This window comes from Oncorhynchus masou, chromosome 3, assembly GCF_036934945.1.
Source record: "Oncorhynchus masou masou isolate Uvic2021 chromosome 3, UVic_Omas_1.1, whole genome shotgun sequence".
Taxonomy (NCBI): domain Eukaryota; kingdom Metazoa; phylum Chordata; class Actinopteri; order Salmoniformes; family Salmonidae; genus Oncorhynchus; species Oncorhynchus masou.
The window spans coordinates 10,311,220-10,326,885 of NC_088214.1; the positions used below are offsets into that span (position 1 = coordinate 10,311,220).

The 15,666-nt window shown below is 47.0% G+C and overlaps 1 protein-coding gene across 1 annotated transcript in view; it reads left to right on the forward strand.

Annotated features, from left to right (window-relative positions):
• LOC135509726 (zinc finger E-box-binding homeobox 1-like) overlaps nt 1-15,454 on the forward strand; it is a 132,486-nt gene extending 117,032 nt beyond the window's left edge. The window contains exons 3-9 of the mRNA XM_064930628.1: nt 166-336; nt 615-826; nt 2,720-2,846; nt 4,573-5,039; nt 5,433-6,830; nt 7,460-7,634; nt 13,402-15,454. Coding sequence (XP_064786700.1) covers nt 166-336; nt 615-826; nt 2,720-2,846; nt 4,573-5,039; nt 5,433-6,830; nt 7,460-7,634; nt 13,402-14,822 — 3,971 coding nt within the window. The 3' untranslated portion in view covers nt 14,823-15,454. The remainder of the gene's footprint in view (nt 1-165; nt 337-614; nt 827-2,719; nt 2,847-4,572; nt 5,040-5,432; nt 6,831-7,459; nt 7,635-13,401) is intronic.
• The last annotated feature ends 212 nt before the right edge of the window (nt 15,455-15,666 follow it).

Here is a 15,666-nt window from a genome sequence, read left to right on the forward strand (position 1 = left end):
ACTATTGACTGCTGTGACGTTTCAGTCCACATACCTGTCAACACATAGTTTATGTACATAGACTTCTTATACATTTATAGTTTATGTACATAGACTTCTTATACATTCATATTTGAGTGTTGTTACATTTAATGTAATGGTAAACCGTTTGTGTTTGTGTCACAGTGAAGGAGGAGTGTGGCTCAGAAGAGGAGGATGAGGAGGAGGAGGAGGAGGAGGAGGAAGAGGAGGGGGGTAAGGAGATGATCCGGCAGGGAGACACGGCGGTCATCTACCCCAAGGCGCCGGTCGGCAAACCGAAAAGCGCGTCTGAGAGAGGGATCTCAGAGAAGACCGGTAGGCTACATCACTGCACCTTTTACAACTCAACACTTACTGAGACCCTCATACTGTTGCTGTTTTTGGTGTGTGTCCCAAATGGCACCCTATTCCCTATGTAGTACACTACTTTGGACAAGGGCGCATAAAAGTAGTGCACTATTTAGGGAAACAGGGTGCCATTTGGAACATATTCTGAGACCCTTATAATCAATACCCTTATAGAGCTTCTGAGGTTCAGGCACCAATATATCTTCTTTGTTTCATAGTCTACTAATTTCCCCGCTCTGTCCCAGGCACGCCAGACACCCTCTCCCAGCTCCTGACTTGTCCCTACTGCTCACGGGGCTACAAGCGCTGCACGGCCCTGAAGGACCACATCAAGCTGCGTCACGAGAAGAGCGAGGACAACTTCAGCTGCTCCCAGTGCAGCTACACCTTCACCTACCGGACACAACTGGACTGTCATATGACCCAACACAAGAACCAACACAAGGATCCTGTACAGGTAGGCACCTGTATGTGTGTGTGTCTCTGTCCCTGATTCCCTGCCTCTGTCCTTAGCCCTTGTCCCTGTTTCTGTGTCTGTTCCTGTTTATGTCCTAGTCTCGGTTTATGTCCCTGTTCCTGTCTCTGTCCCTGTATCTTCTCTGTCTCTGTCCCTGTATCTTATCTGTCTCTGTCCCTGTATCTTCTCTGTCCCTGTATCTTCTCTGTCTCTGTCCCCTGTATCTTCTCTGTCCCTGTCCCTGTATCTTCTCTGTCCCTGTTCCTGTATCTTCTCTGTCCCTGTCCCTGTATCTTCTCTGTCCCTGTCCCTGTCCCTGTCCCTGTATCTTCTCTGTCTCTGTCCCTGTATCTTCTCTGTCCCTGTTCCTGTATCTTCTCTGTCCCTGTCCCTGTATCTTCTCTGTCCCTGTATCTTCTCTGTCCCTGTATCTTCTCTGTCCCTGTATATTCTCTGTCCCTGTATCTTCTCTGTCCCTGTATCTTCTCTGTCCCTGTATCTTCTCTGTCCCTGTATATTCTCTGTCCCTGTATCTTCTCTGTCCCTGTATCTTCTCTGTCCCTCTGTCCTTATATTCTCTGTCCCTGTCCCTGTATATTCTCTGTCCCTGTATCTTCTCTGTCCCTGTTTATCCCTTCTCTGTCCCTGTATATTCTCTGTCCCTGTATCTTCTGTCTGTCCCTGTATCTTCTCTGTCCCTGTATATTCTCTGTCCCTGTCCCTGTATCTTCTGTCTCTGTCCCTGTATCTTCTCTGTCCTGTCCTGTATCTTCTCTGTCCCTGTATCTTCTCTGTCCTGTCCCTGTATCTTCTCTGTCCCTGTATCTTCTCTGTCCCTGTATCTTCTCTGTCCCTGTATCTTCTCTGTCCTGTCCCTGTATCTTCTCTGTCTCTGTCCCTGTATCTTCTATGTCCCTGTCCCTGTATCTTCTCTGTCCCTGTATCTTCTCTGTCTCCGTCCCTGTATCTTCTCTGTCCCTGTATCTTCTCTGTCCCTGTCCCTGTATCTTCTCTGTCTCTGTCCCTGTATCTTCTCTGTCCCTGTATATTCTCTGTCCCTGTATATTCTCTGTCCCTGTCCCTGTATATTCTCTGTCCCTGTATCTTCTCTGTCCCTGTATCTTCTCTGTCCCTGTATATTCTCTGTCCCTGTATCTTCTCTGTCCCTGTATCTTCTCTGTCCCTGTATATTCTCTGTCCCTGTCCCTGTATATTCTCTGTCCCTGTATCTTCTCTGTCCCTGTATCTTCTCTGTCCCTGTATATTATCTGTCCCTGTATCTTCTCTGTCCCTGTATCTTCTCTGTCCCTGTATATTCTCTGTCCCTGTATCTTCTCTGTCCCTGTATCTTCTCTGTCCCTGTATATTCTCTGTCCCTGTCCCTGTCCCTGTATATTCTTCCCTCTGTCCCTGTATCTTCTCTGTCCCTGTATCTTCTCTGTCCCTGTATATTCTCTGTCCCTGTATCTTCTCTGTCCCTGTATATTCTCTGTCCCTGTCCCTGTATCTTCTCTGTCCCTGTATCTTCTCTGTCCCTGTATCTTCTCTGTCCCTGTATCTTCTCTGTCCCTGTATCTTCTCTGTCCCTGTATCTTCTCTGTCCCTGTATCTTCTCTGTCCCTGTATATTCTCTGTCCCTGTCCCTGTGGTTGGAGGACTCACAGGTTTCCTGCCTTGTTTCAGCATTATTTGAATTCTCCTTTTAGCCTGTTTTTTAAATGGAGCGATTTGATTAATGTGTCTGTAATTCAAGACAAATATGTCTATTACTGCTCTACTGGGAATGAAAACACATCCTTCAGACAATAACAAGACTACTCTTTAGACAGGATACTGACGTTACAAAACATCCCATACACTCACCGCTGTCTGTCTGTCCTGTCTGTCTGCCAGCGTCATGTACCCCAGACCACCACCACAACAATAACAACAGGGGGGAACAGGAAATTCAAGTGTACTGAGTGTTCCAAGGCTTTTAAATATAAGCACCACCTGAAGGAGCATCTTCGCATCCACAGCGGTGAGTCAAATTGGCATCGCACCGGTCGCCGTGGCAACACACACACACACACACACACACACACACACACACACACACACACACACACACCGTCATCATGACTCATACCCACCAGCCACAGTAATTTAATTGAAATGACGTGGAAATAACATTGATTCAACCAGTGTGACCCCAGTGGGTAGTGCCTGCATCCTAAAGAGCACCCTATTCCTGACCAGAGCCCTATTCGCCCTGGTCAAAAGTAGTGCACTACATAGGGAATAGGGTACCATGGGCCCTGGTCAAAAGTAGCGCACTACATAGGGAATAGGGTACCATGGGCCCTGGTCAAAAGTAGCGCACTACATAGGGAATAGGGTATCATGGGCCCTGGTCAAAAGTAGTGTACTACATAGGGAATAGGGTATCATGGGCCCTGGTCAAAAGTAGTGTACTACATAGGGAATAGGGTGCCTTTTGGGATGCAGATACTGTGACTGACATATTCACAGTGGTGGTCCAGATGTACTGAACTCACCTATATTCACAGTGGTGATCCAGATGTACTGAACTCACCTATATTCACAGTGGTGGTCCAGATGTACTGAACTCACCTATATTCACAGTGGTGGTCCAGATGTACTGAACTCACCTATATTCACAGTGGTGATCCAGATGTACTGAACTCACCTATATTCACAGTGGTGATCCAGATGTACTGAACTCACCTATATTCACAGTGGTGATCCAGATGTACTGAACTCACCTATATTCACAGTGGTGATCCAGATGTACCTATAACTGTACACTCACCTATATTCACAGTGGTGATCCAGATGTACTGAACTCACCTATATTCACAGTGGTGATCCAGATGTACTGAACTCACCTATATTCACAGTGGTGATCCAGATGTACTGAACTCACCTATATTCACAGTGGTGGTCCAGATGTACTGAACTCACCTATATTCACAGTGGTGGTCCAGATGTACTGAACTCACCTATATTCACAGTGGTGGTCCAGATGTACTGAACTCACCTATATTCACAGTGGTGGTCCAGATGTACTGAACTCACCTATATTCACAGTGGTGGTCCAGATGTACTGAACTCACCTATATTCACAGTGGTGGTCCAGATGTACTGAACTCACCTATATTCACAGTGGTGGTCCAGATGTACTGAACTCACCTATATTCACAGTGGTGGTCCAGATGTACTGAACTCACCTATATTCACAGTGGTGGTCCAGATGTACTGAACTCACCTATATTCACAGTGGTGGTCCAGATGTACTGAACTGACCTATATTCACAGTGGTGGTCCAGATGTACTGAACTCACCTATATTCACAGTGGTGATCCAGATGTACTGAACTCACCTATATTCACAGTGGTGGTCCAGATGTACTGAACTGACCTATATTCACAGTGGTGGTCCAAATGTACTGAACTCACCCATTTCTCCTTTGCTATATTTCTAATATGCAGCTCTGTTATTTCAGAGTCTTGATTATGATCATTATTGAGTGTGTGCTCCTGGCCAATGTGTCGTCATTCTGTTGCTATTATTACCTCGGGCCTGTTTGTTAACAATAGGTTCACCTGAGTCCCAAATAGTAGCACCCTATCCTGACAGGGTGCTCTGGTCAAATGTAGTGCAATATCTAGGTAATATGATGCAGTTTGGAACATAACCTCAGCTCGTCAGCTGTTTCCTAGATTTCTACATCTCTTTCTTTGTAGGAGAGAAGCCATACGAGTGCCCCAACTGTAAAAAGAGGTTTTCCCACTCAGGGTCCTACAGTTCCCACATCAGCAGTAAGAAGTGTGTTGGCATGGCGCCTGTCAACGGCAACCCCAGCCCAGTCATTAAGGTCTCCAACCAGACCCCCAGCCAGACCCAGCCCTCTGGCCCCGCCGCAGCCCCAGTCCGAGTGCTCCTCCGGGGGGAGAAGACAGACAGCAAGCCCCTGCAGGAGCAGCTCCCCCACACTCAGATTAAATCTGAGCCTGTGGATTATGAGTTCAAGCCGGCGGTGGTGGCGCCTAACGGGGCGGTGGGGACTAATGGGACGGTGTTTAACGGTGGCGTGGCGCTACCCCAGGGCACGGCGCTGCCTCAGGGCATGGTCCAGGCGGTGGTACTGCCCACCATGGGTCTGATGTCTCCTATCACTATTAACCTCAGCGACCTGCAGAACATGCTCAAGGTTTGATTTGATTTATAATTGGTATAAAAACCGACAGTGGCTTGTAAAAGTATTCACCCCCCTTGACATTTTACCTATTTTGTTGCCTTACAACCTGAAATTAAAATTGATTTTTATTTGGATTTCATGTAATTGACATATACAAAATAGTCCAAATTGGTGAAGTGAAATGAAAAAAATTACTTGTTTAAAAAAAAACATTTAAAAAACAAACAAACAATTGAAAACATTTCAAACACATATGTATACAATGCATTTTAAAAGATCTCTTTACTCAAAAAGTTCACTGTTGATATGGTCCTAAACATAGCATGTCAACAGTAAGGTTTTAAAGTGTGATGATGCAAAATGAGGATAACAACTTATATCTATGGTGGTCCTCTTATATCCTAGGTGGCCTTGGATGGAAACGTGCTGCGTCAGGTGTTGGGGACGGCCAACGGGCTGGGGACGGCCAACGGGCTGGTGACCTCCAAGCAGGGGTTTGTGACACAGGCTGGCCAGCAGGTAATCTCAGCCATCAGCCTGCCTGGCTTCGTGGACCAGGACGGTACCACCAAGATCATCATTAACTACAGCCTGGAGCCAAGCCCAGCCCAGCAGCCCACCGCCCCTCAGCTCCTCAAGCAGGAGGCTCCCCCTCCCACCACCAACACCAACACCGCCAGCGCCACAAACACACAGCCCGCCTCCAAAGTAACAGAGAAACTCCCCCAGGACCTCCACATCAACAAGACCGAGCCGGACGACTCGGAGCCCGAGTCAGAGATGGAGACGCAGGAGACAGAGACTGAAGCTGAGACACCAAAGGCCCAGACAGGCAAGACAAGGTGTCTACTGTGTGACAATTGTCCTGGTGATTTGGATGCACTGCACATGCTCCAGCATTGTAAACCTGCCAACGAGGAGGGAGGTGACAGCGCCACCCTCGACCCCTCCATCGCCACCCTCCTGGCCGAGGCAGGGATAACACCAGGCCAGCATCCTCTAAAGAATCTGCTCTCACTCCTCAAGGCCTACTTCGCCTTAAACGCCGAGCCCACCGAGGAAGAGCTGGCCAAGATCTCTGACAATGTCAGCCTGCCCGTGGACGTGGTCAAGAAGTGGTTTGAGAAAATGCGGTCAGGTCAGATCACGGTCGGACCCCCTGGTTCCTCTCCAGATGACTCTGGACTTTCAGATTCCAGCACAGAGACCCAGCTAGACCAAGAGAAGAGCGGGACAGAGATAGAGGAGCAGCATGCCTCGGCCCAAACACAGGAGACATCATCTTCCCAACCTACTAACAGTTCCCCTGCCTCGACGTCCCCCTCTGCCTCAGCCTCGGCCCCCTCACCACTAAACCTCTCCTCCAGCGGCCTGGTCATTGTGAAGACTGAGGTCGACTCTGAGCGCGAGGCTCAAGATCTTCCCCTGGACCTGTCCCTTCCCAAGCAGCCCCAGTCACAGCCCCAGGTCCCCCATGTTCCACAGGAGCAGCCCCTCAACCTCACCTGCCTGAAGGAGACAGTCCAGGCCCAGCTCCCAGGACTCCAGGGAACCACCAACACCATCTACGTCACCTCCTCCCCCCAAACGACCATCCCCAGCCCGGTGAACATAATGACCACCCGGCTAGTAGCCATCACCAACCAGGGCAGCGGTGTGCCCTGCCTCAGGGCCATCTCCACCGGCACCACCAAACGGACCATCCTCATCCCCCAGCTCACCTACACATACACCACTACAGCATGCAGCGGCACCACTGGGGCCGAGGGAGCCCAGAAGACCGTCAGAATCAACGGCTGCCAGGTTGGTTTGTGAAAGAGCTATTCAGAATGCATGATTATGTGCGAGACAAGACAATGTTAAGGGATAGGTAGAGTTTCCCCTATTTTTCCTGCTTCAGCTTTACCAGCCCTCAGGAGTCAGTCTGTATCTCCAATGGTGCACTACTTTAGGGCTCTGGTCTAAAGTAGTGCACTACATCCCAAAAAGGGTGGCATTTGGGACTCATCCTTGCTCTGACTGTGTGTGTGTGTGTGTGTGTGTGTGTGTGTGTGTGTGTGTGTGTGTGTGTGTGTGTGTGTGTGTGTGTGTGTGTGTGTGTGTGTAAGCAGAATGAATCATGAATCCTCCATTGTATGTTAAAACCCATGTGAGCGGCTCACAGCGTAGCGTCTGTCTGAAAGGCGTGTCAGTGTCTGCCGGGTGTGGCAGAGAGATCTAGAGACGTTACTCCCTCTGGGCTTTTTACAGCTGATCTCTCCTCACGTAAAGGCGTTTGACATTGGAAACACTGTGTTTAAATCATATAATATAAATAGGATTATTAGTTGTAACCTTGTTGTTGTTGTTGTTGGAAATCTTCTTCTTCTTCCCAATAACACGATGATCATTATTATTGTTATTCCAAAAACAATCTGTATTTTCTCGGACAGGAGGAGAAGTCTGCCACCAGCTCAGAGGGTGTGTCGACGGTCGAGGAGCAGGATGACTCTTCCCCTCCGCTGAAGAAGATGCGCCGTCCGCAGAGCGGGATGTACTCCTGTGACCTGTGTGACAAGATCTTCCAGAAGAGCAGCTCCCTGCTCAGGCATAAATACGAACACACAGGTAAACAATGTGGCCACGGTCTGAGGATCCCCTGGGTCAGGGGCCGTATATATAAAGCGTCTCATAAAGCATTGACCTGCTGCCAGCGTCTCCTTTGTCCTGATATTGTACATATTGTTCTGATTGAGCCCACATTTTCTGACATACAGTGGGGCAAAAAAATGTTTTAGTCAGCCACCAATTGTACAAGTTCTCCCACTTAAAAAGATGAGAGAGGCCTGTAATTTTCATCATTGGTACACTTCAACTATGACAGACAAAATAAGGAAAACAAATCCAGAAAATCACATTGTAGGATTTTTTATTAATTGATTTGCAAATTATGGTGGAAAATAAGTATTTGGTCAATAACAAAAGTTTATCTCAATACTTTGTTTAATACCCTTTGTTGGCAATGACAGAGGTCAAACGTTTTCTGTAAGTCTTCACAAAGCCCATTCCTCCATGCAGATCTCCTCTAGAGCAGCAACATGGATTTTCAACTCAAAGATTTTCTATGGGGTTGAGATCTGGAGACTGGCTAGGCCACTCCAGGACCTTGAAATGCTTCTTACGAAGCCACTCCTTTGTTGCCCGGGCGGTGTGTTTGGGATCATTGTCATGCTGAAAAACCCAGCCACGTTTCATCTTCAATGCCCTTGCTGATGGAAGGAGGTTTTCACTCAAAATCTCACGATACATGGCCCCATTCATTATTTCCTTTACACGGATCAGTCGTCCTGGTCCCTTTGCAGAAAAACAGCCCCAAAGCATGATGTTTCCACCCCCATGCTTCACAGTAGGTATGGTGTTCTTTGGATGCAACTCAGCATTATTTGTCCTCCAAACACGATGAGTTGAGTTTTTACCAAAAAGTTCTATTTTGGTTTCATCTGACCATATGACATTCTCCCAATCTTCTTCTGGATCATCCAAATTCTCTCTAGCAAACTTCAGACGGGCCTGGACATGTACTGGCTTAAGCAGGGGGACACGTCTGGCACTGCAGGATTTGAGCCCCTGGTGGCGTAGTGTGTTACTGATGGTAGGCTTTGTTACTTTGGTCCCAGCTCTCTGCAGGTCATTCACTAGGTCCCCCCGTGTGGTTCTGGGATTTTTGCTCACCGTTCTTATGATCATTTTGACCCCACGGGGTGAGATCTTGCGTGGAGCCCCAGATCGAGGGAGATTATCAGTGGTCTTGTATGTCTTCCATTTCCTAATAATTACTCCCACAGTTGATTTCTTCAAACCAAGCTGCTTACCTATTGCAGATTCAGTCTTCCCAGCCTGGTGCAGGTCTACAATTTTGTTTCTGGTGTCCTTTGACAGCTCTTTGGTCTTGGCCATAGTGGAGTTTGAAGTGTGACTGTTTGAGGTTGTGGACAGGTATCTTTTATACTGATAACAAGTTCAAACAGGTGCCATTAATACAGGTAACGAGTGGAGGACAGAGGAGCCTCTTAAAGAAGAAGTTACAGGTCTGTGAGAGCCAGACATCTTGCTTGTTTGTAGGTGACCAAATACTTATTTTTTTTCTCATTTTGTCTGTCATAGTTGAAGTGTACCTATGATGAAAATTACAGGCCTCTCTCATCTTTTTAAGTGGGAGAACTTGCACAATTGGTGGCTGACTAAATACTTTTTTTGCCCCACTGTATCTTTACATGTGGCATTAGAATGTGTCTCTTATCCGTATTGTGACCACATTTCCTGGTTCCTTCCTGTATGCATTTAAAAAAATATATATATTCTCTTCAAATAATATTTATTTATTTATTTTAAGCCACATATTGATGCCATAAGTCAATGGTGGCACCTGTCAATGATTTAGAAGGCAGAATAATTAGGATTTAAATGGTTTCACTGTCCAGATTCGTCTACATTTGTAATATATCCAGACACACTGTGTGCCTGACTACCTCCAGGAGTGGGCAGGAAGATCTGATCAATGTTCACAATGTGTATTTTAACCATTTACACCTGTCTGAAAATATGGGCACAATCAGAATGTGGACATGATCTGGATTAAAAAAGATACATGTTAGAACCAGGTATAAACGGGGCTATAGTTGTAATGCTGATTTGGGATCAGTTTTGCCTTTTAGATCACAGTAAATAGGCTTCCGCGGACAGGATCCTAGATCAGCACTGCCACTCTGAGATGCTTGATACGTACAGCCACCGGGTGTGGTGGAATTATTTTTGTGTTCCTTTTTAATGAGGGCTGCTCTCTGCTTTATACCACTTCTTCTCATCTATGAGACATTACTTCACCTGCATGATATGAATGGGGATAACATTGACAGGCATTTAAAAGACCAAGGGCTCTATTCAATCTGTATCGTGGAAATAGTTACAGCGTGATTGAACTTAGAAAGCGATGTTTCTGCGTTAACGGAGACTGCATTCACGGTAAACCAAGGGGAGTGGAGAGTTGGCGGGTCGGAACATAATTATAATCATTTGTACAGTGCAAATTGACCACAACTAAGCCCAGAAACATAATGTATTTTAAAATAACAGTCATTAAATATCTTGATTACATTGAGACACGATCACATCTTTTTTTTCTTCTTCAATGGAATACTTGGTGAACAGATTTTCTAAATGAAACACATTTTTTGCTGAATTCCTGGGGATTCTTGTATTTTTCGACCAAAAACTAAATATAGATTATTTTTTAGGGGGCACACAAAAAACTTTGCCTGCCAGTTTTGGTCCATGGGCCGTCTGTTGCCGACCCTTGGGTAAATGCTGAATATGTTGGCTCAATCGGAAATGACTTTGAATAGAACCCTGTAGTTTGTATCTGCCTACTGCTTTCGTTATGGAGAACCCAGGCAGCTTCTTCCCTGAATTTGGTATAACAGCCTAATATCGCCCTCTTAAACCGCCTAATGTCCTCTTAAAACACTTAATGTCCTCTTAAAACACTTAATGTCCTCTTAAAACACTTAATGTCCTCTTAAACCGCCTAATGTCCTCTTAAAACACTTAATGTCCTCTTAAAACACTTAATGTCCTCTTAAAACACTTAATGTCTCCATAAACATCTAATGTCCCCATAAACACCTAATGTCCTCTTAAACCGCCTAATGTCCCCATAAATACCTAATGTCCTCTTAAACCGCCTAATGTCCCCATAAACACCTAATGTCCTCTTAAAACACCCAATGTCCCCATAAACACCTAATGTCCTCTTAAAACACCTAATGTCCCCATAAACACCTAATGTCCTCTTAAACCGCCTAATGTCCCCATAAACACCTAATGTCCTCTTAAAACACCTAATGTCCCCATAAACACCTAATGTCCTCTTAAAACACCTAATGTCCCCATAAACACCTAATGTCCTCTTAAACCGCCTAATGTCCCCATAAACACCTAATGTCCTCTTAAAACACCTAATGACCCATAAACACCTAATGACCCATAAACACCTAATGTCCTCTTGAAACCACATTAATTATTGCTTATGAGATGTGTGTGGCCACTGGCTCAACCCCCTTTGACAAGATTTGGCGTTAATCGCTCTGGATTATGTCCTAAATGGCAACCTATTCCCTATATAGTGGACTTCTTTCGACCAGAGTCATATAGGAAATACAGTGCAATTTGGGACGCACTTCTGGCCTGGCTTAGGACGAGCAGGCAGAGTCCAAATGATTTCAGAAAGGGGCTAGAGTGGTGCTTAATTGCCCGTTGGATGGGCCCAGTTGATATTCGTCCCAAATGGCACCCTATTCCCTTTATAGTGAACTTCTTTTTATGAGGGCCCATAGGGCACTGGTCAAAAGTAGTGCACTATGTAGGGAATAGGGTGCCATAGGGCTCTGGTCTAAAGTAGTGCACTATGTAGGGAATAGGGTGCCATAGGGCAATGGTCTAAAGTAGTGCACTATGTAGGGAATAGGGTGCCATAGGGCAATGGTCTAAAGTAGTGCACTATGTAGGGAATAGGGTGCCATAGGGCAATGGTCTAAAGTAGTGCACCATGTAGGGAATAGGGTGCCATAGGGAATGGTCTAAAGTAGTGCACTATGTATAGGGTGCCATAGGGCAATGGTCAAAAGTAGTGCACTATGTAGGGAATAGGGTGCCATAGGGCACTGGTCAAAAGTAGTGCACTATGTAGGGAATAGGGTGCCATAGGGCACTGGTCAAAAGTAGTGCACTATGTAGGGAATAGGGTTCCATAGGGCACTGGTCAAAAGTAGTGCACTATATAGGGAATAGGGTGCCATAGGGCACTGGTCTAAAGTAGTGCACTATATAGGGACTGGGGTGCCTTCTGGGATGAAACTCCCTCATCCCTCCTTCCTGGGTTCAATGAGACCCAGGTCCAGAAGAACGTATCAGCACCAGGCAGCTAGTTTGATCTCCATCTCCACTCCATCTCCACAAATTATGTTTGTTTATTTTACTGAAATATTTTACCATTGCAACAGACCTGCTAGAATCCTTTTAGGGGATTTTTTTGGAGTGTTTTACGTATTTGTGAAAGTTTTTGTTATGATATTGTTTTCATAACAAGTGCAGTTGGTTTCACAGTTAGGAAGTCTGCAGCCTGGTCAGTGTAATGTAGATTGTAGGAAGTGATGCCAGGCAGGCAGGCCAGTGTAATGTAGATTGTAGGAAGTGATGCCAACCAGGCAGGCTGCAGCCAGGTCAGTGTAATGTAGATTGTAGGAAGTGATGCCAGGCAGGCAGGCCAGTGTAATGTAGATTGTAGGAAGTGATGCCAGGCAGGCAGGCTGCAGCCAGGTCAGTGTAATGTAGATTGTAGGAAGTGATGCCAGGCAGGCAGGCTGCAGCCAGGTCAGTGTAATGTAGATTGTAGGAAGTGATGCCAGCCAGGCAGGCTGCAGCCAGGTCAGTGTAATGTAGATTGTAGGAAGTGATGCCAGGCAGGCAGGCTGCAGCCAGGTCAGTGTAATGTAGATTGTAGGAAGTGATGCCAGGCAGGCAGGCCAGTGTAATGTAGATTGTAGGAAGTGATGCCAGGCAGGCAGGCTGCAGCCAGGTCAGTGTAATGTAGATTGTAGGAAGTGATGCCAGGCAGGCAGGCCAGTGTAATGTAGATTGTAGGAAGTGATGCCAGCCAGGCAGGCTGCAGGCAGGTCAGTGTAATGTAGATTGTAGGATGTGATGCCATCCAGGCTGGCTGCAGGCAGGTCAGTGTAATGTAGATTGTAGGATGTGATGCCAGGCAGGAAGTAATCAAATCAAATCAAATTGATTTATATAGCCCTTCGTACATCAGCTGATATCTCAAAGTGCTGTACAGAAACCCAGCCTAAAACCCCAAACAGCAAGCAATGCAGGTGTAGAAGCACGGTGGCTAGGAAAAACTCCCTAGAAAGGCCAAAACATAGGAAGAAACCTAGAGAGGAACCAGGCTATGTGGTGTGGCCAGTCCTCTTCTGGCTGTGCCGGGTGGAGATTATAACAGAACATGGCCAAGATGTTAAAATGTTCATAAGTGACCAGCATGGTCCAATAATAATAAGGCAGAACAGTTGAAACTGGAGCAGCAGCACAGCCAGGTGGACTGGGGACAGCAAGGAGTCATCATGTCAGGTAGTCCTGAGGCATGGTCCTAGGGCTCAGTGATGCCAGGCAGGAAGTGATGCCTAGGTGCAGAACTAATGTAATGGTAAAAGCAGTTCACACACACACACAGTGCAAATCAAGAGTAATGGGTTTCAGATCGATATATGTTGTAATTTCTGGATGAGTTTGAAATAGATTGAAACACTGAACCCTCGTGTGTTTCTGTTTTCAGGAAAGCGGCCACATGAGTGCGGCATCTGCGACAAAGCCTTCAAACACAAACACCACTTGATAGAACACACGCGACTGCACTCTGGAGAGAAGCCCTACCGCTGTGACAAGTGTGGCAAGTGTTTCTCCCACTCGGGCTCCTACAGCCAGCACATGAACCACCGATACTCCTACTGCAAGAAGGAGCCCCAGGGAGGGTGGCAGGGGGGACGTCAGCTCGGGATGAGCCCCGAAAGGAGTCCTCAAACAGAAGAGCAGCAGTCAGACAGCCGACCCACCTCCCCACCTTCCCAACTGGACTCAGACGAGAGGGAGAGTGAGGAGGAGCTGGAGGAAGAGGAGGGCATGGCGGCTATGAGCATGGACGACATACGGGTGGTGCAAGTGGGTGAGGATGACGAGGAGAGTGAGATCTACGAGGTGGAGGAGTTTGGGGAGGAGAGGCAAGAGGAGGAGGAAGGGAGCAGAGAGGAAGAGGAGGAGGAGGAAGAGATCAGAGAGGAGGAGGAGGAAGGGAGCCGAGGGGAAGAGATGGAGAAGGAAGGGAGCAGAGAGGAAGAGGAGCAGAAGGAAGAGAGTAGAGAGGAAGAGGAGGAGGTACAGCAGAAGCAGGTGTGTGAAGAAGAGCAGGAAGAGGAAGGGATGAGAGAGGAGGAGGCACACCAGGAGGAGGTGGAGGAAGAGGAAGGGAGTAGAGAGGAGGAGGCACACCAGGAGGAGGAAGAGGAAGGGAGTAGAGAGGAGGAGGTGGAGGAAGAGGAAGGGAGGAGAGAGGAGGAGGCACACCAGGAGGAGGTGGAGGAAGAGAAAGGGAGTAGAGAGGAGGAGGCACACCAGGAGGAGGAAGAGGAAGGGAGTAGAGAGGAGGAGTCACACCAGGAGGAGTTGGAGGAAGAGGAAGGGAGTAGAGAGGAGGAGGCACTCCAGGAGGAGGAAGGGAGTAGAGAGGAGGAGGCACTCCAGGAGGAGGAAGAGGAAGGGAGTAGAGAGGAGGAGGCACACCACGAGGAGGTGGAGGAAAAGGAAGGGATGAGAGAAGAGGAGGCACACCAGGAGGAGTTGGAGGAAAAGGAAGGGATGAGAGAAGAGGAGGCACACCAGGAGGAGGAAGAGGAAGGGATGAGAGAAGAGGAGGAGGCACTCCAGGAGGAGGAAGAGGAAGGGATGAGAGAAGAGGAGGAGGTTTGTAAAGAAGAGTCCCTACAGCAGGAGGATGTGTGTGAGGAAGAGGAGGTGATGGCGGTACAGGTGATGGGAGGTGTAGCGGAGGAGGAAGGAGTGGCAGAGAAGGCAACCTTTGTAACAGAGGAAGCTATGGAAACGGAGGACAAAGAACCACATGTGGACAAGGAGGACATCCCGGTGGAGGGGTTGGAAACCGGACAGAAAGAAACAGAGGAAGACACGATGAACGGTGAATAAAGAAAATACATTCTCTGACAAAAAAAAATGGAAATCCTAGGTGTCAAGTAGCAGGAGAGGAAAATCTTGTGTTGTCGTCAAAAGAAAAAAAGAAAACAAAAGATGGTGCCGTGTTGATGCCGTGTGTCGGTCCTCTACTGTGTTGAAACCCAGGTGTGCCTGAGACTCAAAAGAAGGGACTTTTTCTCCTGAAAATAATATGGGTGTTACCTTGTTTATAGACGTATTATACATTTTTGTATAAAAGTTACAGCTGACCTTTCAATTATTTTGTTACTGAGAGTGAGACATCTGATCCCAGGTCATTTATGTTTGTCAGTGTTATTTTTGACTAATTTTGCCACTCTTGTTTTAACCTTTTAATCTGTACAGTTGAAGAAACATTTCTATACATTTTTATTGCCAATGATGATGTTTGCTAAAATCAGTATTTTATTGAGTTGTAAAACAAAAAAACAAACAAAAAACTGCACTACAGTAATCCTGGTTTACCTATGGATGCAACATGCCTCATGACGTCCACCCTTCAGTATTATCATGTTCACACTAGCTGTACATCCTCTTCATGTTAGCTAACGTTAGCATAGCATTTTGTTTTCAGTTGGTTTGTTAACATTAAGAAGAAAAGAGGATTCTGGGGGTATGGGTGGGAGGGGTTAGCCTGGTATAGGTGGGAGGGCTTAGCCTGGTATGGGTGGGAGGGGTTAGCCTGGTATGGGTGGGAGGGGTTAGCCTGGTATGGGTGGGAGGGGTTAGCCTGGTATGGGTGGGAGGGGTTAGCCTGGTATGGGTGGGAGGGTGGGAGGGGGTTAGCCTTAGGGTGGGAGGGTTAGCCTGGTATGGG